Raw genomic sequence first — 25,837 nt, 5'->3', positions numbered from 1 at the left:
TTCTTCTTGCAGTTTTTTTTCTCTTCCTCCATCCCCCATTCTTCATTCTCTTCCTCCTCCCCACGGAGGCCGTGGCGACCGATGACATCACCCAGCCTGAACTGCTCTAATTGGGTGCGCTGGAGAATCCATGTGCACAAAGTTGTTATTTTATCACGTTACTGTTTTCTTTTTGGCCAACTTTGAGTCTGTGGCGGCAGCAACACACACGCACCCAAAAGCCGTGTGGGTGGAGCTTAAGAGTCCGGAGGACTTGTCGGCTTGCATGTGAGCACGCACACGCAACAAGAGTCATTCGCCGGCTCAGCAAGACATGAAGATATGAGCACATGAAGACGTGAACACGTGAAGACATGAAGATATGGACTTGTTAGTGTGTGCAGTGTTTATTATATTTGTGCACGTTTCTCCCATCAGAAGCCACAGCACAGGTAACTACAAATTCCACAATCAGCAATCTTCAACAAATACTATTATTGATTGAACTTGCATGTAAACAGAGAGTACAAGTACAACATACTGAAAATACTCCTGTGCTGTATACAGATCATATGTTTATAACCAAATACTATGTTTACAGTTAAAATACTTTGGACTTACCTCATTCATTCATGTATGATGATTATGCTAGTTATCTAATGCTGTAAAAATGTGTTATGGAGATGACGTCTTGTGATTTTAGCCTGCCTGTACTTGAAAAAACTGACAAGATGGTGGAGGTTTACTTTATCATTGACTTTTGTTGAACCTTATCTAACACTTTAAACTATTGAAATGAGTTGTAGTTCAGGTTGCAATCAAGCAAAGACTTGGAGTGACTTGATGGAAGAAATATTGACCGGGGCTTAGGGAATCAAAAATTTCCATCTCTGTAGTTTAAGCAGACATAACAACAACCAAAGACATCATAAATAATAGTCGCATCACATTCCAGTGGCTTCTGTGATCTACTCTAATAAGAAACAAGATGGAGTCTTTATAGTGTTCCAACAAGTTTCCATGCTCTAAATCATGTGCTGGAAAGTCTGTCTGTGACAGCTGGAAAAGTTATCAATGAGGATTGGCATCCAAAAAAAAAAAAAAAAAGCCAAAAAGTCATCACTGATTAACCGAGGGTTGGAATGTGTTTTTCCATTTTCATTGGTTTTTCTGTTAGGGGATTGAATTTCCAACTCAATTCAATTGAAGTGTACACTTTCCATTGAAAAGTCCTCATTTATTTAAAGGGGTCATTCATTGTATTTCTCAGATTCCCTCCATGAGCAATTGTCAGAGTTCAGCGTGATTCGACCAGTCAGAACCGACGCTCAGGGCAATTTCCTGACGGCGAAGGTTGCCCGTGGCAAAAGACATGCACCATGGGATGAGAAGTCGTGGAGGGATGCTGCCAAATGGGACACAGAGTCAGAGATTTTCTACAATGTGACGCTTTTTGGGCGGGAGCTGCACCTGCGCTTACGCGCCAACCGCCGCCTGGTGGCCCCGCACGCCACCATGGAGTGGTGGGAAGAGTCGGGACGTAAGCGATTGGAGCCGATCGGAGACGCCGCTTGCTTCTACACGGGCGGCGTGTCCAACATGGTTGACGCAGCCGTTGCCCTTAGCAACTGTGATGGACTGGTGGGTGCCACTTGTCAAAATCTATTTATTATTGACAAAAAAAATGGTCTTTTATCGAAGACAGTGAGATATAGTCACTGGTTGAATGATGAAATGATCCTCTACTAGATGGCAAAATGTCCACTAAACCTGTGTAACCGATAGGAATCTAACAATTTTACAATCTCTGTATCTGGAATGGAATATCAACTGCATTTTGAGTAAAAGCCTTCACAATAGAACAGCTTAAAAAACACAAACCTTGCCAATTCAATGTGGTAGAGCAGGTATGAAATTGAGAACTGAAAGTCCAGGTTTCTGAAGATGCAGGCTACAATTATCAAACCAGTGATTTTCCACATGTATAAAGTGAAAGCAAAAATATAACATGAAACCAATGTATTTTGATAGCAGTACAACCTATCATGGACCTATTTTCAGTCAAATTGACTCACAGTAACTGGAGATAATATTAACTGTAATGAGTACTTCATAGTTTTTGTTTCAGGGGGACCTTTTTAAAAGACTGTTAAAAATGAAGTCTGGTTACTTCATTGATAGCAACAAATGTTTCATTCATTCATTCATTCTGGGTACAGAAAAAGCTAGAATACCTCTTCAGAGCAATTTTCATAAAGTTAAAGTGAGGTTGCCATTGTATCAATAAATCAAAGTTAATTGAGCTGTATTGTATTAGTATAGCTTTTTGCATGGTCAGGAACATGCAAAAACTATAATATACAGTCCTGACCTTATTTAACGTTGGTAAACAATGGAGAGGAAAAAATGGGCGATAGTCGAAAGTGACTTGAGCGAGAGTGAAGAGAGAGAATGAAGAGAGAGAGAGAGAGCAACAGAAGGCAAAGGCCGTAAAAAGCAGCAGCCACGTGCACACAAGCCACAGTGGCGGTGTGCGCTGAGACTTTTTCAACATACGACTGCTCCGGGTTCAGCAGTGATGAGATCCAGATGTGGCGGAAAGATGAACCCTGTTGAAAGGAATGAGCTGCACAAATACTTGCACAGCAGGACTTTTCAGAATTGAACTGAACGTGCCTTTTATTTTGAAATGGGATTTGCAAACTTCCTCCTGCTTTTTCTGTTCTGGTCTTAATTAACTACAATCCTTCATCATTCCATTTCCATCCAATGTAGATTGGTTCGAGACTGGAATTTGAATAGAAATTCAGGAAATCCTCTTTAGTGTAGCATGCCCAGAGACACGAGCTCCTGAGGATCAACAGTACCACCTTAGTTGATCTTCTGGAATTCTTCAATAAATCCTCAGTCAATTCTCAATAAATATTCACTAAGCCTTCTCGGTAGATCTTTGTCCGGTAAACAATGATATAAACATTTAATAAGTCGTATTTGTCTCCAGGCCGGGATGATCCGAATAAGCGATGGGGAGTTTTTTATCGAGCCGTTGCATCGCTGGGAACAAGGAGGGCAGGATGAAGACATGGCCGATGGAGGGAGGCGACATATTGTCTATCCGTCTTCAGCTATCATCAAGCCAAAGCAACATCCAGTCAATCAAACTGCTGACTTCCAGCGAGGTCAGAAGAACTCATACATTCCCAAGATGACATGAGTATAGATTTTTTTAAAGATTGTTGTGATGTCTTTAGAACCTCTTTTAGCTTCATCGGATCTGTTGTGGTCCAAGTCTTCTTCAGGCGGGCAGCAACAGCGGCGGCGGCGGAGATACATAGAAGAGGCTGATATGTTCAACATAGAGGTAAAGAATGTTGTGTTATCCTCGGCAGCCAATCATAGCAATCTTCATCTGCAGGTCCTGCTTGCTGTTGATTATTCCGTCCTGCTTTTCCACGGACAAGAACACGTCCAGAAATATCTTCTTACCTTGATGAACATCGTAAGTGAGCCCATCTAAGTCATGTATAACCAAGTCATTTGTAAGTCCTTCACTTCTCTTTCCAAGCAAGACCAAAGTTCCACAATCTTTGAGTCCAAATGCAATAATCTCCTCTCAAATGACCAGTTTTCCAATCAAGTTCTTGCCTATCTCTTTCTTTGACTGATGTGTTACAGGTTAACGAGATCTATCAAGACCAATCCCTGGGTGCCAACATCAATGTTGTTGTGGTCCAAATCATCATGTTGTCTGCATCCAAGGTACCACCAAAAATGTGTAATATATAATCTACCGAGTCACTTATGGTATTTTCCTTCAGTCCCAAGATCTAATCTCAGTGGGGCATGCCCAGAAGAGCCTGGAGAATGTTTGTGGGTGGTCCTACATCCAGCATATGGATCAGAATCCCAATCAGCAGCACGACCACCTGGTCTACTTGACCAGACGAGAGTTTGGACCCACCGGCATGCATGGTAACAACACCGGCGTCAGGCTGCTGCTGTACCAACCAGCTTGACCCTCAATGACTACAACATCTAAGAACATAGGAAAACTGATAACATTTCAGTAATAGTAGTTTTCTGTGTAGGCTACGCTCCAGTCACAGGAATGTGTCTGATGCACCAGAGTTGCGCTCTGGTCTTTGAAGACGGTTTCTCATCAGCCTTCGTCGCCGCCCACGAAATCGGACACGTGTGAGGCGCACAAACACGCAAATGCGTAAACAAGTGGTGTGGTCAGTGCCCGTGTTCGAGTTTGCCACGTTTCCCCGATCAGGTTGGGAATGGAGCACGATGGTGAGGCTAACGAGTGTGATGACGACGTGTCTCTTGGAAGCATCATGTCACCGCAAGTTGAAGCCACCTTTTACCGCTACCACTGGTCCCGATGCAGTTGGAGCGAGCTGCACAAGTACCTACAGTAAGAAAATACTAAAATGACACTACAACAAACTCACTGCTAACAGTCTGTTCAATGCCAAACATCTTTCTGGACAATTCCTATCCACTATCTGTCTCTTACCAGTGTTTGTTTCCCCACCTAGCACATACGACTGTCTTCGCGATGACCCGTTCAGCCACGACTGGGCGACACCGCCACTTTTGCCGGGATTCGAGTACTCCATGGAGCAGCAGTGCATCTTTGACTTTGGTCCAGGATACGGAACCTGTAGAGCTGTAGGTTTTAATATTTATCTCATACCATTGTCGCCATATAGCTGTTTTTACAGGCTGAATGTTTGCCAAGTCACCACTTAAGTATATCTTGTTGTTTTTCTTCTTGTGGAAAGTATATTTGAAGTCCTGCCAATCCTTTATTCATTAATGGATTGCCTTGGCGTTCAGTAGCTCAGTATAATTGAGTGAATCCTCAGAGTTGAACTTCAATTTTTCATTGACTGCAGAACTATTTGTGTTTGTTGGGAGTCAGGCAGTGGAGGGTAGCTTCTAGTTGTACACTTATGCTTGGTATTGCAATTGTTTGCTTCCAGTTGTCATCTTAGGTGTTTTTGTTGTTGTTCTCAACCCTCCATTTTGACTTGTATATTAGGAGCACTTGAGTTGTTCTCTTTACGAGAAAGGTTTTGATCCAGGCTGGTCTGTCTGATGTTCTTGTCAGTATATCAACACGCATCCTTGCCAGCAGCTTTGGTGCAGCGACTACAACCATCCTTTTTTCTGCAGAGCCAAGAAGGGTCCACCTCTGGACGGGACGCCGTGCGGAATTGGCCATGTGAGATTCCCGCAGTCGCCGTTTACAGGTGCCCAGAATGTTTTATTCTCCGTTATGAACATTGCATCTTCCTCAGCACTGCTTCAAAGGCTTCTGTATCACACTGACTGCCAACCTACTGAGGCAAGATGGCGGCTGGAGTCCTTGGAGCAACTACACCAGCTGCTCCAGGACGTGCGGGGGTGGAATCCAGATCCGGTCCAGAAAATGCAACAATCCACCGTGAGTGAGCAGACCCCTTCCACAACAAAAATTTGGAGGCTGTTTTACGATTCATTCTCTCTGAGCATTCTCCAATCACATTGGTTTACTGTTACTCCGCCCAGGCCAGCCAATGGGGGGCGCACCTGTTTTGGAAACAGTTTTGAATTTCAACTGTGCAACCAGCAACACAAATGTCCCCCCATGACAGACTTCAGGTCAGTAAGAGACTAGCTTTGTATGAAATGAACTGATGAAAAGGAACTTGAAATCAGATGGAATATTTGAATGACTTGGAATGACTTGAAGAACTTAACGACTTGAAACGTCTGGAATGACTTAGTGACCTAGAATGACCTGGTTACCGCAAAGAACTGGTGAATGATTGGAAGAACGTGGTGTCTTTCAGGGCGGAGCAATGTAGCATCTGGGATGACTTTTTCGAGCACGAAGGAACGAAACATCACTGGCTTCCCGTTGAACACACCAACCGTAACTACACACAGACTCGCACACACACCCTCAAAATGCCTGTGATTGTTTTCCTTGTATCAGTCCGTAAGATAGGGTGGCAATCTTCTCTTTGAAGCCACCAATGGGCCAAAGTTTTGACAAGACAGGGGGCTTATATCTGACTCTGATTCACTGGCCATGCGTGTCCACGTCTCACTTTGGCTGTATTTCATCAGCCGACGAGAGATGCAATCTGTTCTGTCGTTCCAACGAGACCGGGGCCCTGGTTTCCATGAAGACTGAAGTTCAAGACGGGACGCTGTGTTCCTACAACGACGCCTACAGCGTGTGTGTGCGAGGAGAGTGTGAGGTCTCATATCTAACTACATAATAATGACTAAGGTGCTATTCACACCGAGAAAATCCATAGTTGGCTGATTTCGGTCTGGACACATTTGGGTCTGCTGCAGTTCCTTTTTCCATTGCAATTACAAAGACTTGATAAAAAACCCATGCCTATGCAAACATACTGAGATCATTAGACAAAACGGGCTGGGTGGGACACTAAGAAATCATGGTTGCCGGTGTGAATACGCCCTAAAAAAAGGCCTCTTCTCTATGGTCTACTACAACCTTATTGTGTCCTTTTTCACTCTTGTCTTATTGTTTTCCATACAGCACGTAGGCTGTGACGGGCAGATTGCATCAGACCGCCAAGAGGACCGATGTGGGGTCTGCGGAGGGGATCATTCCCGTTGCCGGGTGGTCAAAGGAAACTTCAGTCGTAGCGCCAACAAAACAGGTGAGTTGAGGAACGTTTGTGAACCTTCAGCTTTGTGACTAGAATCAACCGAAAACATAGGCTACCTCAAAACACCCACTTCTATTAAAATGCCATTGTAGTCAAGGCTAAGCCTGGAGTATTTTGCTGTCTTTGATTTGATTGCCTGGTGGCGGTGTCCTAGGTTACCTAAGGATTCTGGAAATCCCTCGTGGGGCCCGCCATCTTCTGGTGCAGGAGTTCAAAAGTACCCCACATGTTCTGGGTAGGGTGTTTCGCCGTATTACGAACCAATTCTCATATTTCCAGGTTCTGGCTCACGCTAAGTCTCTTGGCTGTTTAGCTCTCAAGAACCAGGAGAGTGGGCGCCTCTTCTTGAATGACGAAAACATGGAACCAAAGTCCCGTGAGCTGGTGGAGATGGGCGTAGCTTGGCAGTACACACACAATGAAGAGCGGGAGGTAGTCCAGACCGAGGGGCCGCTCAAATACTCTGTGGTTCTTATGGTGAGTGTAACATAGACCCATGCAAATTCTTCTGATTTCCAACAAAAAAAGGAAAAATCGAGAACATTTTGTCCCTGTTGAAAGTTCGGTCGAAATCTGCCTAACCAGTGACTCCACTCTCTTCATCAGCTCCGTTCCCATGGTGATGCCAAGGTGTTGGTGTCCTACAAGTACGTAATCCATGACCATCTTCGTGCATCGCTGGAGTCCAACCTGGTGCAGGAGGATGCCATCTTCTACGAGTGGGCTCTCAAGCAGTGGTCTCAATGTTCCAAGTCGTGCGGAGGAGGTAGGTACCACATCCTTACGGGTTCTTACGGCAATGAAACCTTGAACCTTCTCATTCTGTCACCAGGGAAACAATATACCCGCTTTGGATGCCGACGGAAGGCGGATGGGGCCATGGTGTCGAGAACCTTCTGCTCCAACATCAGCAAACCGAGAGCCATCACGCGCAGCTGCAACGTTAACGTCTGCAGCCCGCCACGGTGACGTCCCACAGTCGTCCTCATAAAAATATTTGAACATGACACGGGTTCCGATAGCACCCAATTCTCAAATGTTAACATCAGATGCGAGTCAAGATAACACTTCCAGTTCGTGAACGTTAACTGACAGTCATCTCAGTAACACTTAAATGGTATCGAAATGTAGCTCTAATTGCGTCATGACTCATTGTATGCACACTGAGCACTTCCTGCTCTCAAACTATCAGCTGGATGACAGGCGGCTGGGAGGCCTGCAGTGCCTCGTGTGGACAAAGCGGGTGGCAGCGTCGTTGGGTCGGGTGTCAGCTGGTGTCCGTCGGAGGGCGGCGGCTTTCCGTCAACAGCGAACTCTGCCGAGGCCGCCGGCCGGAGGCCAAGCGACCCTGCAAACGCTTCCCATGTCCGGCGGTGTGGCGGACCGGCCCCTGGACACCGGTAGGAAGGCTGGCGTGGAGGGTCAACGCATTTCATTGACACGGCTTCTTTGTGTAGTGCTCTGTTTCGTGCGGTAATGGAACCCAGTTACGTCAAGTGGCCTGCGTTCGCCCTGGAGGATCTTCGGGGAACTGCAGCCTTGCTCCGCCCATGGCTAAACGAATCTGCCGAGCACCACCATGTGATGGTAACCATGCTGTGCCACACAGTTTATTACAATGTGGCAGGAAATAAAAAAGATATACGCCCCAGATTTTTTTCTTGCTTGGCAGGCTCAAAGAACTTCATGGTCCAGTGGCTGTCCCGGTCCAGTCCAAGCATCCCTGGGAACGTTTCAAGTAGTTCAACTTTCTTCCACTTCTTGTTGTTTGTGTCTTATATGACAGTTTGGGCTGCTGTATGTGCAGGACAACGCTGTCGCGGCGACCGCTCATCATTTTGTCGCATGGAGTCGCTGAGTCGGAACTGTGCTAACGCTGGCTACAGACAAATGTGCTGCAAGTCCTGCAGCAACTTCAGGTGACTGGCAATAAGTACTCGTAAAGTACTGTGTACTATGTCATTCGATATACTCATCGGATACCATTGATGACGATAACTTTTCCAACTAAGTGCTCCTAATGCTCATTTTTGTTGCTTTGAAGCTTGTCCGCCACCACCACGATGACAACGCCGCAAAGCCCCCCCAGTACCGCTTGGACGACTACTTTGCCCCCCAGCACAACCGATTTTATCTACGTGAATTACGAGGACGACGAGCTTTCGGGCACGCGGGAAACCACTTTGCACCCTCCCGCGCAATCGCCGCCGGTTTTCCCCAGGGAGCCCACACCAACTGTTGCCACGCTTAGTTACGTCACGGCCACCGATCCAACATCACCGGCGCGCCAGACAACTGAAGAAACCGTCACCCCTGTCGGACTTTCGACATCTCAGACGACGGTGAAGGACGTGGCGGGTGAGGTTTCCTATGGCATCGTGGGATTGGACACTGAGGGGTCAAAGATTCCACAGAGCCATTTTGTGCCTCAAATGGCCTCCATCCAGAAGCACAAACGCATTCGGGAGATTCTGAATGAAAGGCGGCGGAAGCACGGACGCCCCCACAAACACGGCGCCTTGTAGGACTCTCTGTCTATATTTTATGGCCGCTTTATTTCCGGGAGTTCAGTCAATAAAATTGCAACTTTTCCTCCTCAATTCAATGACAAAATGAATTAAATTCAATGACAATGAAATGAAAAAGCAATACAGTATTCATTTGCATCAGTACTTTGGATTAAAGGTTTACTGTAACTATGTGGTAGTCCAATATATTTAACTAGACAGGCTGGCAGTGGCAATTCAGTCTTGAATTTTGGGTTTCAAATCAATTCATCAATTGTATGCATTGTATGCATCAATTGTATGCATATATGTACATGTGTGCATTGTATGCACACATGTACATATATGCACATATACATGTTCATACGTATGTATAAGCACATATGCATGTACATATGTATCTATATGCACATATGCATGTACATATGTATCTACAAGCACATATACATGTACATATGTATGTATATGCACATATACACGTACACATGTATCTATATGCACATATACATGTACACATGTATGCATATGCACATATACATGTAAACATGTATGCATATGCACATATACATGTACACATGTATGTATATGCACATATACATGTACACATGTATGTATATGCACATATACATGTACATATGTATGTATATGCACATATACATGTACATATGTATGTATATGCACATGTAGATGTACATATATATGTATGTACATGTATATGCACATATACATGTACATATGTATGTACATGTATATGCACATGTACATATATATGTATGTACATGTATATGCACATATACATGTACATATGTATGTAAGTACATGCACATATACATGTACATATGTATGTACATGTATATGCACAAATACATGTACATATGTATGTACATGCACATATACATGTACATATGTATGTACATGCACATATACATGTACATATGTATGTACATGCACATGGACATATGAATGCACTTGCACATGTACATATGAATGTATATATTTTTGCAATGATCAGTACAATTATTATCACAGAAAACCACGATGTGCATTGAAGAAAGCATTACGAATGACTGTTTAGTTTGCAAAACCAATTAGAAAGAAAACAAACAAATCATCTATAGAAGACCAACATTGTTCACGTGAGAGATGGACAAAAAAATCAATGACTGTTTGTTTTGATCATGATTATTTTAAAAACTTACATTAAGATGGATCTTTATGTTTGATTGCAGCGTGGCTGGAGTGCAGATCGTAATTAAACTTAGATTGTTTTTTCATCATGGCATTTGCTCTATTTTCTCTCAGGGCGGGTTTTCGCGGAAACAAGCCAATCGTCTCGCCTTCTCTGGCCTGAGTGGCTTCTGATTGGCCCGTTCCAAGTCGACAACGCATGGAGTGCATGCCAATGATTGGACTTGCGAGAGTGGCTTTCTCCACCCATGCCCATTGCAATTTACTAATTTATCTTGCAGGTGCGGCGTAAGTTGAGCTTTATTTGTTCTTGAGTTGACGCAAAACTAACGCTTAGACCTTATTTACCCTTGTCACCATGGAACAACAACTTAATAACTATTACCGTTCCTTATTGCATATACCCTGCAAGTTTGATCATTATTATTTTATTGGTTGGTTGAACACAGAAAAATGAACCAAATTATACCCCCAAATGATATAGGTTTTACATACTGGTGTAAGGGATAAAATTACATTACAGGTTATAAAAGTAAATTCACACCAGTAAAACCTGCTCGTGCCTGTCAAGTAAAATTCAGGGTTCAGTTTGCCCTCAAACCTAACAACAAACCAAGATGGCAGCCGCCGTAGTTCGAGGTCTCGGCTCAACTCTGGCCAAAAACCTCCGCGAAATCCGAATCCACTTATGTCAAACCTCTGCCGCCAGCAAGGGAGTCAGGTGGGCTAAAAATCTAACAGAAATATACCGCGAGAGGCATTACCGTGTTGAATAAATAGCCGATGTCCTCACCGACCTGCTGATGATTTAGCCACTGCTAAATGCTAACGTCAAGCCAATGTAACCCTGAGATTCTGCTTAATATATCTTGTCAATGATGTTTATGCTATTACATTGTTTAATACTATTCAAATTGAGTCCTCATTATTTCCGGTGTTGTGGTTCATAATTGTCTCGTGCCTTGGTGTACTTGTGTTTTGAGGTTTAGTTGAACTTCACATTATCAATTCACCATTTGGTATCTGATATATTCACATATTATTACCTGCTTCTCAGAGATTTTGTGGAGCAACACTATGTGGATCTGAAGCTGGCCAACGCAGACTTTCCCATCATGGTCCGAGAATGTTCCGGTGTGGAGGCCCGACTGTGGACTCGTTCTGGTGAGTGGTAGCAAGGCGCCCTGGGAGAGATATTCCTACTTCTGATGTGGGGATTTTTATCATTCAAATGTAGATCACATACCTGACCTACCTTTTGTTGTGTTGAATGAATGAATGATCACATACCATATCGTTTCCTGACAGGTTTTGGGAAGGAAAGCAGCATCTCCCTGGACAACATGTCTGCAGATCAAGTGGCTCAAAGTCTAAAAAATCTGGTCGAGTCCAAACCTTGATGGAATAATGAAAACAACAATGCCACCTCCAGAAATGTCATGTTATGTATTATTGTGAATTCAACACAAGTAAAGTTTTTTTTGTTTTCAATATGAAACTGATTCAAATAGTAGTCATTCTTTGCTTCATATGCACCATTCGGTCCTGACGGACCTTCAGTAGTGACACTCGAGTCCCGAGGAGGGCAGTAGTGCTCAAGTCCACACAATATACAGTGGTAGTTGAGTCATTATTTGTATGACATTTACTGGTATAACAATTTTAGGCTAAAATGCTAGCAACAAAGGTGAGAAGACGCCTCAGTGAAAATGTCCACTACACCACAATGACCCCCAAAAAAGATTTTTTGGACCCTTTATTACCACACAAAACCACATCCTGACTTTCACTTTGACATACACACTTCATGTCACGTTTCAACTTGGAAAAAAAACGTCAACAATGTCACAACTGTGGTAGGGAATGACTACGTGAACACCAAACTTGCAATAAATTACGGGATTTGAACACCAAAAAGGAATGAGCTTTCCTCCAACCAATGGGCCGCAGTGAGTGTCAAGTTATGTCACCATATACTCTTGCCGCTTGTTGAGCCGAACCTGGCACAGGGACACGGCACCCACTGCCACGTAAACACCAGCGGCGATGAAGCAGTTGATGCCAACTTGACTGTACAGACCGTATATGTTCTGAGGAGGATGTTGACTGTGGGAAAATGACAAACAAATGAGCTCAGGAATAGGAAAACAAGCTTCTGACACAGTGCATGTTCCAAGATTTGTGCATATTAATGATGGCAAAAAAAGAGAAACACAAACTATTACTGACTCGTTGCGGATGTCCTCCTCGGTAAATGGCACATCCTCAATGAGCACGGCAGACTTGGCGCTGAAGAAGATTCCCAGCATTGCCTACAAAAATTAAAATAAAACAAGTTGAATTTCGACAAATGATAGTCAAGTGTTTCATTTCATTAACAAACTAGATGTTTGCTTCATAATTGTCAACAAAATATAACCACAATCGATTGATCACTTTGAATGTGGAGGGCCCTTTTTTGACACTTCCTGTTTTGAGAAGTCACGTGAAGGTGAAAAAATAAATCACATGATCCGAAGACATTTTATACAATGTCCATTAATCGTTTTTAGGTACATTTCAAGGAAACATTTAATTCTGAAAACAACTATAACCACAATGCTCGTGTGTTTGTTGAAATGTATTTCTTGATACTGAATAACGGTTGACACTGCGTTTCTGCACGCAGTTTAACTCGACCCTAACGCGTTTGTACCCCATTTACACAAATTGTCACCGTCATTTTTACGTTACCAAACGATAGATATGAGAAGAATAATACTGTGGGTTTAGTCTTTCTTACCAGCATGATGACGCCCCAGATACTAATAACGATGCCACACGCAGCCATTTTGGGGCCGCAGAAGAGCAACGACGGCATTTTTGTCACCCAAACTGCTCCCAATTCACACAGAAACTAAGATTCGCCTTAGTGGTCCTTCTAAAAAAGACCCCAAGAGCCCACCAGATATAGGAAGCAAGAAGAACGACGAAGGGTCTGAGGTGAATCTGAGAGCTCGGCTCGGTCTAAATCGGACAGCTTTGGCTTCTTCAGTGAGCCTTAATGGTGTACATGTCCTTTTCCGCCACCTACTGGTAGGCGGCTGAACTCATACAGGTACAATTAAGATCTCATCTCATTTTCTGAACCGCTTCATCCTCATTAGGGTCGCGGGGGGTGCTGGAGCCTATCCCAGCTGACTCCGGGCACAAGATGGACACCCATACCTAGGGGCAATTTAAAGTGCTAATATATTCATTTCAGTTTTGTGAAATTTGTAGTGTAAATTTAACATAATCATCATTGGAGTATTATTTTTGCAAACAAGACATGAGCAAAGCAGCCTAATTTGTACTCAACTTTATTGAACTTTAACACTTAAATCAGATCAGAGTTGTCACATAACAAAAATAACACCTTATCAGCCCATTTGTACAAAAGTGTGTTTAATATATCTAAAAACAATGGAAGTCGGGTGAAGCCACTTGCAAACTTGAGACCATTTTCAAAACATTTTTCTTCATATGCTTACAAACACTCCAAAGGAAAAACAAAAATCTACAAAAATAGACCATCAGTCATTTTTTTCCACTCCTTTTTGTTTTGCTTTTCTTATCATAAAACATCCAGATAGATTTATGGCCTTTCCTGGCATATAGACAAATTGCCATAGTGCTACGCTAAGGTAATCCAAGCCGTATTCGGAAATCGTGATCATTGGCTGATGGTCAGCAGGTACGACATCGCGAGGCCCCGTAGCTCTTCCATGCCGTAGTCTTCGGGCATGGGCAGCTGTGTGAGGTGCGGTACAAGCTGGGAAAACGGAGCTGGCAGGGATGACGGCACGCTTGCGTCCTGCTGAAGGCTCTGCACCACGCGCAAGATGTTGGCCACACACTTAGCCATTTCTGAGGGTGACAAATAGGTGTCCAGTTTAGACAAAACATTGAAAGTAGGTTTCCCTTTTTGCTCCCTCTTGATTTGCTACTTGAAGATTTCCCATCTAGTGTCCTCCCCAAAAAAGGAGTTAATGTTTTCTGTTTTGAAAATAATAAAAATAAGTGCATTTCAATAATAAAAATAAGTGACCTTTTCCAGTTGTGTTGCCAAAACAGCAATGACATACCTGATTGTGCCAAGCGGTCTCTGGCGCTACCACAGGGCAGCAGCTGAATCCTTCCGCACAACGATGTCACACGAGTGTGAAGACGCTCCAGCTCGTAGCCACCGCCGCCGCCGCTCTCCGCCTAGAAGGCCACATCATTATCTTGCCATTTTTCAGAAAGTCAAGGAGCCACCCACCTGCTGCATGTCCCGCAAGCTTTGCGTGACTTGCATGTAATCCAGGTAGACCTTTCCCGCTGTGTCCCAATCGTGGATTGTGGCGCTGCGTTCGGGCGCCGACAGCCCCTCCAGGAACTCCAGAAGGTATGCGTGGTTGTCATTAATAATGCAATCTAAAAAATAAAAAAGTTAAGTTGTCAATACCAGAGGACTGCATTTTCTCAAAATAAAAAAGGATAAGATGCTAAACAAAATGTATTTTTCTTCATACGTTTCCCTTCAAAGTAACATTTGTATTTTATATTAAAACCATGAAAATAGAAGTAAAAAAATGGCAAAATTCAATGATTTTAAGACAATTTTAAGGGGGTAAGACCATTTCCCATGTACCTGCGGCCAGGTGCGCCATGAGCAGTCTATGACAGCGGCTCCAGTTGCCGGCGCGATAGAGATGCAGTGCCTCCTGATGCTTGTCGCCGTCGTGGCGGGCGCGCGTGCTCTTGGCCTCGTGGATCCATTCCTCGGGCACCAGCAGCCGTTGTGTCAGAAAGCGCTCCCTTCGCAGCGACTCTTCCGTCTCCTGGGGTGCGCAGTGCAGCATCAGCACGGCCCTGACTGCACGCTCCCGTTGGCTGGAAAGGACAACAAAAAAGGCGTAAGGTTTAGACGGCCGGGACAGTGACCGACGTATGGGCTGCACCTACCAGTGGTCCGGTATGTGCAGCAGGATGAAGACGGCCAGGTGCCACAGCCCTCCGCTCTCCAGCTGAGCGGCATAGCTGGTGTGCAGCAGGGCCTGGCGGGCTGCACTCAGGTGGCTGTAGTGCAGGGCTTGTAATACGCCCCACAAGTGCCAGCTCAGGCGGAAGTCCAGCCGGTCCCAGGTGGCGCTCAGAGGCTCCAACAGCGGCGGCAGGCTGTAGTGTCTGCACCGGTTGGCAAAAAAAGCAAGTCTTTAGAAAAAGGTATCCGGTGAAGAAATGTCTCCTGGAATGGTTGGTACCTGTCGCTGTAAAGTTTAAGCAGGTGGAAGCAGACGTCGTAAAGAGGTTGCTTTGACTCCTCCTCCTCTTCGTAATCCATATCTGATGGCTCATCCTCCATGTATGGAGGCAGGGGTGCGCAGGCGTATTTGCTAGTATCGCAGGATCCCTGCAGGGGGAAGAAAAAGATACAGGTAGGGTAGGGCTATTCATCTATTAGAGAAAGGAGCTCAATTTGTCTTTATTATCTTTATTGTATTATTTACTTTAAAAATACCACTTCCCACAGACGAAACCTATGACGAAAAGTGGAGGTGAAAAATTCGGTTCCGTATGTTAAAGATAACTATAGAACCAATGTAGGTATTCTATTTTTAAAGCTATGTTGAAACATTAATTGTTGAGGTTGGTTTGTTATTCCCAAATTCTGCCAAGTTGGGTCACACTATTGGGCAAATGATGACAGAGGACTCACCTGGAAGGCATCTTGATACTTAGCGAGGGCGTCAGCTACGGAGGCAGTTGGTGGTAACATGAACCAGAGGTGAACAGCCACACAACGCTTCCAGTCCAGCTGCAAGCATGTGTTTACTATCGAGTCAGATGTCTGCCACACCTACAAAACAAAAAGTCCATCACAATAAAATGAGATTATTATCCAAGACATGTCTGCTGCTGCTTCTAGCTTTTCAAAGAGAACTGGTCAAACTTACAGGCTTTCCAGCTAGCAGGGTGAAAATGCGCAGGCGTTCTTCCGTCAGGTGGGTGTCGGTCTGCATGCGGTTCCAGTCGGCCAGCTGCAGGGCCAGCAGGTCGCGGCTGTACTGCGAAGCGGCGGCTTGTGACAGCATCAGAGCCAAGCGGTGGTCTCCTGCCAGGGGAAGAGACCACATGTCCCGCATGTTCTTCCTCATTTCATTTTTGTCATTTTCGACAGCGCACTCACCTTCCTTCTGCGCCAAACTACACGCTTCGCTGACGCGGTTTCCCGTCAGGTAGCTGAAAACTGCTTGCGTGTGGCGACCTTTACTGGCTAGCGCCACTTCCTCCTCCACTCGGTGGGCAGTGCGGCAAGACAGCCAGGCGGAAAAGGCGCGCCTTCTCTCCAGTTGCTGCTCGTAGTCATCCTGGGTCTCTGTGTGGGGCCGTTGGCCCCACAGGGCCTCGCACAGCGTCCACACTTCACACCAGTGGGCTAAAAGCGCTGAGGGCAACATTGTTAAAAAAAAAAATAAAAAAAAATCTAAATCAAAATGAATGGGTGACTTTAATTCAAATTTTAAATGAACAATGCTATTGGTCTCCCCAAATTGTTTTTTCAACAATAGAGACAATTTGGAATCATAATTTAAGGTGTGTACTCGCAAGTACTCGCAAGTACTCGCAAGTACACGCAAGTACACGCAAGTACACGCAAGTACACGCAAGTACACGCAAGTACACGCAAGTACTCGCAAGTACTCGCAAGTACTCGCAAGTACTCGCAAGTACTCGCAAGTACTCGCAAGTACTCGCAAGTACACGCAAGTACACGCAAGTACACGCAAGTACTCGCAAGTACTCGCAAGTACTCGCAAGTACTCGCAAGTACTCGCAAGTACTCGCAAGTACTCGCAAGTACTCGCAAGTACTCGCAAGTACTCGCAAGTACTCGCAAGTACTCGCAAGTACTCGCAAGTACTCGCAAGTACTCGCAAGTACTCGCAAGTACTCGCAAGTACTCGCAAGTACTCGCAAGTACTCGCAAGTACTCGCAAGTACTCGCAAGTACTCGCAAGTACTCGCAAGTACTCGCAAGTACTCGCAAGTACTCGCAAGTACTCGCAAGTACTCGCAAGTACTCGCAAGTACTCGCAAGTACTCGCAAGTACTCGCAAGTACTCGCAAGTACTCGCAAGTACTCGCAAGTACTCGCAAGTACTCGCAAGTACTCGCAAGTACTCGCAAGTACTCGCAAGTACTCGCAAGTACTCGCAAGTACACGCAAGTACTCGCAAGTACTCGCAAGTACACGCAAGTACACGCAAGTACACGCAAGTACACGCAAGTACACGCAAGTACACGCAAGTACACGCAAGTACACGCAAGTACACGCAAGTACACGCAAGTACACGCAAGTACACGCAAGTACACGCAAGTACACGCAAGTACACGCAAGTACACGCAAGTACTCGCAAGTACTCGCAAGTACTCGCAAGTACACGCAAGCACACGCAAGCACACGCAAGTACACGCAAGTACACGCAAGTACACCCAAGTACACCCAAGTACACGCAAGTACACGCAAGTACACGCATGTATTTGGGGCTGGTTGGTAACCACAATGAACCGTAGACTCACGTTCGCCGTGTGCCCACTTGTCGCTCAGCTCGGTGATCCAATCTGCGTATTCGTGAAGTGCTTCCACGCCAGTCTTTGGGCACACTTGAGGGCAAGCAGAGACGTCCGTGTTGATGGTGCTGTGCTTCAGGCAAATGTCCAGGGGCTGCTCCAGCACCTCTTGGCTCTGCTCCTCACTCATGCGAGCCTCCGGACCCAGCAGCTGCTCCAAAACCACCTTGTAGGGGCTTTCCGTCAACCTGCGTCAGGTCATTGACAAAATTTGTAAGCAGTCAGTGTCTCAAGTCAGATGAGTTAGTAAAAACTAGAACAATTGTAAAAATAATGCCAGAAATCATTTGAAAGATGAAATGTTTTTCCAAACTTAGTTGGTTTATCAAAAAATGTCTGTATCAACACTTACGGTTTGCTGCTGGCATGTGTTGGCAGAAAACTGAAGTCTGTCACTTGTTGCTGGTAAAATGGCGTTTCCAAGGGCGAACTCAGCCGACAGCCACTGTGCGCCAGCGTCCAGCCGGGACCCCAGCCCACACGGAAGGAGCGACCAGCGAACAGACCGGCGTCCATTAGTAAGTGTCCCTGCGAGCCACAAAAAGGAAAATACTAAATACATATCATTTGTGAAACTATCATGGTCCCTTTCTGTTGCTTGCCACTTGCCTTTCCTTGAGTGATTGATTTCTCTAGTGGGACGGGTCCTCCTAACCGCCGGACCCCAACGGTTCGCACTGGAGGCTCCGTAGACTTAGGGGGCAGCGAGAAGGGGGATGAAGAAGGTGCCGCACAATACGTTAAGCGGGGAGGAGCGGGCCCACGAGGGGACTCGTGGAGCAGGCCAGAGGAAAAACGAGCCTGAAGGAGACCGCCCACTGGCCACAGACAGGAAAAAAAACATTTCAGATAGTTGAATGCAAAATTTGGTTTGTGAGGAAAAATATGAGGCAACACCAGAGTGGTGTTCAATGTCAAGCTTTAACATTTGTACCAGGTGGTCGTCCTGGTGGGACAAACTGTGGAGAGGGGAAGTTGGGGGAAATCTTGGAAGAATCCCTGATGAAGTTGCTCTCGTCCTCATCCTCAGCAAATAGAGACGCCTTCATGATCTAAAACCAAAAAGGAGGTTGACATTTCTTATAGCAAAAATTATAGTGCTACCTTTAATTGTAAGCTTATTAACCTCATAGGCATTACAAGAGATGAGGTTTGATATGACTATTTTTATTAAGTACAATACTAGACAAGTTGATAAGCTCTCCTTTAGTACCATTTGTTTTCTGGAATTGGAGTTTGTTCTCAAGGCACCAGAGTCATATGGAAAATGGATTTGTATTTTTGGTTGAATTCAGAAAGACTAATCAAATGAAGGCAACCTGTAGGTTGTGCGGGTTGAGGCCCAGTAAGGATGTCATGTGGCCAAAAGCCGAGATTCCATCCTGATCAAGACCAAGCGCATCGCCCTGGACCTCCAGCAACTTGCCGTCGTCCTCGTCTCCCGTCACATTGTCCACTGGGAAACTCTGGGTAACGTCGGCCATGTCGCTATCCAACTCGGCGACGGTGCCATTTGGATCCATGAGTGGCGTGCCCTGACGAGAGAGGAAGATTGCAACAAATTAGACAATTGTCAGAACATTGTCTCACAATGACGTTGATGTCTCTACCCGGGACAGCGGTGCCACATGCTGCTGGGATGGGGGAGGAGGCTGCGGCAGCCTAGAGGCGGGAAGGGGCATGGTCATCTTCAGCTTCTTAGGGTCGGTCTTGAGTGGAACGTCCTCATCTTCGTCCGAGTCTTTCAGGCCATACTTGGAGAAATGAGAAACCTAGAGGAAAAAGCCACTTAGTAAAGCACTAGTAAAGATGCACAATTACTTTCAGAAGTACACCCACCTCAAAAACCCAGGAGCCCGTCTCGGGTCTGTACTCGAGGAATCGTGCTCCTTGTTTACGAGCCGCTTTCTCCAGGCGGCCTTCATAGTTCATATCCGTGAGCCGTTCGGGGCTACGGATTTGCGTGCAGCTCGTTTTGTCGTTTGGCCAAACGCCGTCAAGAGTCACCTCGGCCCGCCTGCGTACGTCGCGTGTCAGACAAACAAGGCGACAAATACAAGTGGGATGCCAGATGCTCGCTCACCTGTTCAGACCCTCGCCCTCTGACGGCTTCTTCTTGTCATCCGGGTACACGATGACTTCTTTGCGTCTAAAGTGAACGATCTCGTCCAGGTCCAGTCCGGTCACATTCACCACGCCAGGGAAGAAAATTGAGCCGTAACCTGTGTGTGTGTGTGTGTGTGGGGGGGGGGGAGACGGGGTCATAACAATTTTTGAATTTTGTGCAAACCGCGTACATTTTATAGAAAATGCGATACTTATAAGTGAGCCTTATGTGTGTGTGTGTGCTATGTCATTGCCTGCCATCACGTGGTGAAAATGTCAAAGATCCTATAACCAGGCGCCTGTACCTTTCCTGCCGACGGTGAAGTTATCAACCACACACTCGCCGCTGTCATCCACCATGTCGGCCAGCTCTTCAATGGAGGGTATGGTGTAATAACCCACACGTCTCAGAACGATGCCTAAAACCAGGAAGCGACTTGGTCAATTGAGAATCAAAAATGAGTACGTGCAAGCCGTCGGACCTGCTGGGTGAGGAGGCTGGTTAGAATCCTGCAGGCCGTCGTCCCGCTCTTCCTGCAGAGACTCCTCGCCAAAGGATGCCGACACGTCATCGCTGCTCAACTACCGGCCAGTAATGGAAAATCTCACATTAAAAAATAGAAATCTCTCAATAGACAACAATCAAAGCAAGTCAAAGCCTGGATTCTAACCTCCAGGCCATTTCTGGGAGCTTTGTGAACGTTGAGCTCACATATAGTGTCTTGCAGGTTGGAATGTCCGCGACCTTGCGGGATGGGTTTAGCAATGGGGTTGACGTAGAAATGTGTGATCTCAAGGTCGGCGTCCACCTGTGCACCGCTCTGGCCCAGCGTCATACTCAGCTCATCCTCATCTGCTTGCCTGTGCAAAAGTATGCATGACTTTAAAAGATGATAGGCGACGAGGTTCAGAGATGGAATTCACAAATGTCAATTGGTAGCAGTGGAGGAGCTTTGTGTTGGAAAATTTTGTAAAGATGGCATCTGCATATTTAACAGTATTTTTCCAGTTCTTGGCTATATAATGTGAGTAGGTTGAATACCTATGCCCGTTTTGAAGATATGCCGACGGCAGGGCGAGATCATCGGAGTCTTTGTTTATGGGGCTGCTGTACTGACTGCTGTTTAAGTTCTTCAACACGAGTTTTTTGATGCTCTTTCTGTGGACACAAACTTCAGTGAGCCTCGAGGCTTCAACCTTTTAACACATCGCTAGCATGACGACTTTGACCTCGGAATGAAGGCCCCATTCGTGAGCAAGGGCTCGTCATCATCCAGGCCGTCAAATAGCTGTGATTTTGAGCCGCCTGATGAGGTTAGCGCTTTGGGCCGCACCCTGGTCGCTGGTCTGGGTGTTAGTTTGTAGTGCGTAGGGGTGGTCAGAGCTTTCTGGGCCGTTGGGTTGGTTGGTTTCAGACGCTGTGGCGGGACAACAACAAAAAAAGACGGTATGAATGTTTTGAACTTGAATTACAATTACTAGGGCCTGTCATTAAATGAGGGAATGAACACTTGCCTCCTCCTTCTTTTTAGGGTCAGACAAAGGGTTCCTGAAAAGGGGCGAGTCTCCATACGGTGAGTATGCTAGCACGCTAAATTGTTGCTGCAACATGGCCTGCTGGGCTGCGGCTATGTTGGGATCGGTCAAAGCTGAAAAAGGTCAAAGATGACTTTACCATTGACTTCAACTATGCCGGTTGAATATTAAACCAATTAAGAAAGCAAAATCCCGATGCTGACCAACATGTTGCTGCGGTGCAGCGAAGCCGATGGCACTGGTGCCACTGTTGAAGCCAGTTGCACCGAACGTCCCTATCGTTCCCAGCGTGGAGCCCAATTTGTTCTGGTTATTGCCAAACAAGGATGTGGTACCAGCACCCACTGTTCAACAAAAGAAGTTGGAGTATATGTTAAATACACAGAAATACAAATCAAATATCCATCAAATATTAATACCTGCACCAAAAGTGGTTCCCAGTCCTGTGCCAAGCCCTCCAGTGGCAGATTTGTTGCCAAATAGATTTCCTCCTGCTGTGTTTGTGCCAAAGGCTACAAAGAACACCAGTACAAAAAAATTAACTATTGCACATTGGTACTTGCTTTGCAAAGCTTTAAACATCATAGATAAAATGTAAGCACTTTCAAGACCAACCAAAGATGGTTCTTACCACCAAATGTCGACGGGTTTGCCCCGGTTCCCAATGTTAACGCAGGCTTATTGCCAAAGATTCCGCTCCCAGTGCCAAAAGACGGGGCACTGGTTGTGGTGGCACCAAAGCCAGTGGCTTTATTTCCAAATATGCTGGGCTGCAAAATGCAACGACAAGACACGTCAGACCGTTTCATTCCACAAACCTTCTGCTTATCATGCATACCTGAGTGCCCACGGTTCCAAAACCGGTAGCAGCTTGGCCAAAAAGACCGCCCGCGGCACCAAAGCCAGTGGCGGTGCTCGGCTGAGCCGCGCCAAACAGACTGCCTGCCTGAGACGCTGCCGTGTTGCCAAAAAGACCCTGGAACGCCAAAAAAAGTCGATTATGTTCAGAGGGTCACTTGGAAATGACACAAATAATTGGAAATGAAGTGAAGGTCTCACCATGGTGCTGGTACTTGCTTGCCCCATCGTGTTGGTATTACCAAAGGAGAAACCACTGCTTTGCGCTGTGGTGGTCTGGCCAAATGGCTTGAAGAGGCTGGCAGCTTGCTGCTGCTGGTTGGGTTGGCTGAAAAGCCCCCCTGTGGTGCCACTGAAGCCCCCCGTTGCAGCAGCTAGGGTAAAAAAAAAAAAAAAATTATGTACCTTTTAGTTGAAATTCATTTTAAATACAACATTTTTCCCCAATTTTGTTTATGCTATTTGGGTACTCTTCTATATGGTCACTGCCGACTCTCCTTTAGAACTCACCTTGGCCAAAAGTGGTTTTATTCTGGCCAAAAGAGAAGTTGTTGTTGGACGCCGCCGAGCCGAAAAGGCCCGCGGGAGCGGTGGACGTGGGGGCCGCAGCGCCAAACAGGCTACCTGTTGCAGCCGGCATTGGGTTGGTGGCGCCCTTCCTCCCTGCCTGGTAGTCCTCCAACCTCAACTCCTGGAGTGCAAAGATGAAAAGCCAACATAGTTAAAAAATAAAAATAAAAAAAAGAGCAGCAGGCAGAAGAGGGAGACGCTCCACTGTCATTCTGCAACTTGTTGTGGAATGACAATAAAGGGCTGGTGCGGAGTTGTTGCTGGCCCTGCCAAATCACCTCCAGGGATTTGTTCTCGTACTCCTTCATGGCGGTGATGCACTGATGCTTGGTGTTGATGTTTGTGGTCACTCCGCTTTTCACCATGGTGTCATTTCCAGTTGGAGCCTAAGTACAAGCCAAGGTAAATTGACAACATGTCGCTTGTGCACATTTCATTTGTTTTGTTTTAAGGGTATTTTTTTATTTCCTTGTGTCTATAATGAATGAATTGCATATGTATCATTTTCCCTTCAAAAAAGCATAGCTTTAGTATTTTGTATGATTTCTTTTTGGTCAGACTTTCAGTAAATGAATAGTCAATTTTGATGGGGCCTGCAAGAAAAATGATTTTGACATCCACAAAAATTCCACATTCAGTCCACATTGACACCTGGACTCACATTGAATTTGACCGTTGTTCCAGGTTGCTGTGTGGCCGAAAAACCGGAGCCTCCAAATAAAGAAGTTGTTCCCCCTCCAAACGGGTTGGCGGCTGTGTTGGTAGAGCCAAAAAGCCCACCTGTACTGGTGCTGGTCCCAAAACCTGCGTTTTAGAAATATAGTCTTAAATTTTGAGACACTCTCAAGTGAATGTGGGAAAAGTCTCAGAACTTATGATCACATGTATAAGTGGTTTAAAAAAATAAATAGAAAAAAATCAATGAAGGCGACTCACTCCCAAAGGTGGTGGGTTTGTTGGCGCTAAAAGCATTGTTCTGTTGTGAGAAGAGCCCGGCGGCGGCTGTGTTCCCCGCAGCCGCGTTGCCAAATAAGCTGGTGGACGTGGCGCTGGGAGCAGCGAAACCGAAACTGGTACTGGTGGAAGATGTTGGCGTCTGGCTAAAGGTGCTTGATCCAAACAGGCCACCTGGATGGATGAGGGAAAGGGAAAAAAAAAAGTGTACTGCTTTGTCTGCGAGCATCAATGCATTGACATAAGAGTCTACCAACCGGGTTTATTCTGTGTGGTGCCAAACAGCCCTCCGGTGTTGGTGGTCGCCCCGAACGCAGACGTACCAAACCCCCCCGTGGTCCCAAAGCCCGTGTCTGCACAAATAAAGCACACTCTGATGTCACCCAACATACCCACCACCAAAAAAAAAATGAACAGTGGCACCAAAGGGTGTTGCCCACCCCTTGCTGTGCCTTTTTGTGGCATTCCTCAACGCAAGCCCGTTGGTCCAAAAGTCTGATCGCGGCAGTCTTTTGACTTGATGAAAATGTGATGGACTTACTTTGCTGGCCAAAGGTGGACGAGGTACCAAACCCCCCCGAGCCTCCGCCGAAGGGGGTGCCAAACGACTTGTTGAACATCTTGCCCTGCTAGCAGGCCAGCACGGGTTCGCTGCATTCAAGCAAAAAGCAAATCAATATCCTGCACATCCATGTTAGTGATCAGTTTTTGTTTTTCAAATTCATTTCTCAAATAATTGCAACATTTGCAAAAAAAATGGATTTTCAAAAATGTCAAATACTGGAACGGCAATCGCTGTCTACCACGGGAAATGTCATATGATAAACAATTATCCTTAAATGGGTCAGAAAATCAAACGCAGTTCGAATCGATTTACCGATCCGACTTCTTATTGGACTGAAATCTGATTTAATGGATGTCTAGTAATACTCGTCATTCGTAAATCAACTCATTTCTGAACATTTTAGAGTAGTTTTCAATGTGAACACTCACAGAAAACTCGGTGAACGCGAAGGGTTCGCGGACACCATGATACGAGCTGTTGTAGCGTGCATGTTTTCACATTTCATGTCATTTCTTCCGACGTTATTTCAACTTGATGAAGCAAATAGCACATTATACATTAAATCGGCGAGTCTGGTCTGATGTAATAAAGCTGAGAAAACACGATCGACGTCACAGCCAGCGGACAGTCGCATGCTGTTGCATACTTCCTGCTAGCACGTTAGCTTGCCAAACTCATCGCGCCGATGTCACCAAAGTGGCTTTCGTCTTACGTGGAGGGGGTCAAACTACGTCGTTTTCAGATTGATTGCACCGCTAAGATGCAGGAACAACTTGTCAAAAGTTCCAAGCGTTCGATCGTGTAGCATTAGCCCCGCGCGGCTAAATACGGCTACCTTTGCAAAACAAGATCGAGCGGACCACAGACCAATCACACCAGCTACTGACCTTCGGCGACGAGTTTATAACTTTCTCCAGTAGTCCTGTCTTAGTAAAAACTTGAGAATTAGAATAAACAGTGGGGTAAAAAAATGTGTAGCTAGCTTGACATGAAGCTAGCTTTCTCAGCGCGGGGGGAAATAGTCATCATGACGTCATTCCTTGGTTCATGGTTATATTTTATTGGTGGTTGACAAACAGTTGATTGGCACGCTAGCGCCACCATGTGTGTGGAAGGCGGTCATTCATTTTACTCATGCATGATTAAAACTAACATATACCTACTGACCGCTCTAGTATTTCTGACTTTGCATCATTTTTTTGGGCAGTAGACCTGAGTATCACAGAAATTACAGCATT

General features: G+C 45.6%; 4 protein-coding genes across 5 annotated transcripts; 2 read left to right on the top strand and 2 right to left on the bottom strand.

Moving 5' to 3' along the window:
• The first annotated feature begins 162 nt into the window (after positions 1–162).
• LOC144212418 (A disintegrin and metalloproteinase with thrombospondin motifs 2-like) lies at positions 163–9,264 on the top strand. The gene is made up of 25 exons (XM_077740274.1): positions 163–431; positions 1,250–1,620; positions 2,981–3,158; positions 3,231–3,340; positions 3,395–3,478; positions 3,655–3,738; positions 3,798–3,951; positions 4,068–4,173; positions 4,256–4,399; positions 4,524–4,656; positions 5,099–5,212; positions 5,289–5,434; positions 5,539–5,631; positions 5,823–5,905; positions 6,103–6,236; positions 6,545–6,668; positions 6,832–6,912; positions 6,991–7,154; positions 7,284–7,443; positions 7,510–7,642; positions 7,870–8,077; positions 8,135–8,264; positions 8,350–8,415; positions 8,485–8,596; positions 8,722–9,264. The coding sequence occupies exons 1-25, from the start codon at positions 362–364 to the stop codon at positions 9,200–9,202; spliced, it is 3,663 nt and encodes a 1,220-aa protein (XP_077596400.1). The 5' UTR covers positions 163–361; the 3' UTR covers positions 9,203–9,264.
• Positions 9,265–10,916: 1,652 nt separating this feature from the next.
• On the top strand, positions 10,917–11,874 carry ndufa2 (NADH:ubiquinone oxidoreductase subunit A2). The gene is made up of 3 exons (XM_077741351.1): positions 10,917–11,093; positions 11,430–11,536; positions 11,681–11,874. Exons 1-3 carry the CDS (start codon positions 10,990–10,992, stop codon positions 11,770–11,772), a joined length of 303 nt encoding a protein of 100 aa, XP_077597477.1. The 5' UTR covers positions 10,917–10,989; the 3' UTR covers positions 11,773–11,874.
• On the bottom strand, positions 11,804–13,424 carry LOC144213092 (ribonuclease kappa-B). The gene is made up of 3 exons (XM_077741350.1): positions 13,155–13,424; positions 12,602–12,684; positions 11,804–12,478 (listed from the first exon to the last, which is right to left on the bottom strand). The coding sequence occupies exons 1-3, from the start codon at positions 13,230–13,232 to the stop codon at positions 12,334–12,336; spliced, it is 306 nt and encodes a 101-aa protein (XP_077597476.1). The 5' UTR covers positions 13,233–13,424; the 3' UTR covers positions 11,804–12,333.
• Positions 13,425–13,697: 273 nt separating this feature from the next.
• Positions 13,698–25,655, bottom strand: nup98 (nucleoporin 98 and 96 precursor). 2 transcript variants are annotated; one of them, XM_077740752.1, is made up of 35 exons: positions 25,487–25,655; positions 24,576–24,685; positions 24,292–24,387; positions 24,017–24,208; positions 23,742–23,884; positions 23,359–23,466; positions 23,021–23,201; positions 22,712–22,884; positions 22,491–22,628; positions 22,284–22,422; positions 22,072–22,164; positions 21,856–21,996; positions 21,632–21,765; positions 21,347–21,534; positions 21,159–21,275; positions 20,788–20,977; positions 20,599–20,698; positions 20,422–20,535; positions 20,094–20,232; positions 19,850–20,027; positions 19,621–19,782; positions 19,330–19,545; positions 18,945–19,062; positions 18,620–18,828; positions 18,363–18,538; positions 17,960–18,198; positions 16,566–16,823; positions 16,333–16,490; positions 16,095–16,235; positions 15,640–15,788; positions 15,341–15,562; positions 15,027–15,268; positions 14,655–14,809; positions 14,479–14,599; positions 13,698–14,260 (listed from the first exon to the last, which is right to left on the bottom strand). In XM_077740752.1, the coding sequence occupies exons 2-35, from the start codon at positions 24,652–24,654 to the stop codon at positions 14,067–14,069; spliced, it is 5,403 nt and encodes a 1,800-aa protein (XP_077596878.1). In that variant the 5' UTR covers positions 24,655–24,685; positions 25,487–25,655; the 3' UTR covers positions 13,698–14,066. The 2 variants fall into 2 exon arrangements, with proteins under 2 accessions (XP_077596878.1, XP_077596879.1); XM_077740753.1 differs by lacking the exon at positions 24,292–24,387.
• Positions 25,656–25,837: the final 182 nt, after the last annotated feature.

This window comes from Stigmatopora nigra, chromosome 19, assembly GCF_051989575.1.
Source record: "Stigmatopora nigra isolate UIUO_SnigA chromosome 19, RoL_Snig_1.1, whole genome shotgun sequence".
Taxonomy (NCBI): Eukaryota; Metazoa; Chordata; class Actinopteri; order Syngnathiformes; family Syngnathidae; genus Stigmatopora; species Stigmatopora nigra.
Note: the sequence above shows the minus strand (reverse complement) of the source record. Positions and strands in the feature narration are given on the sequence as shown.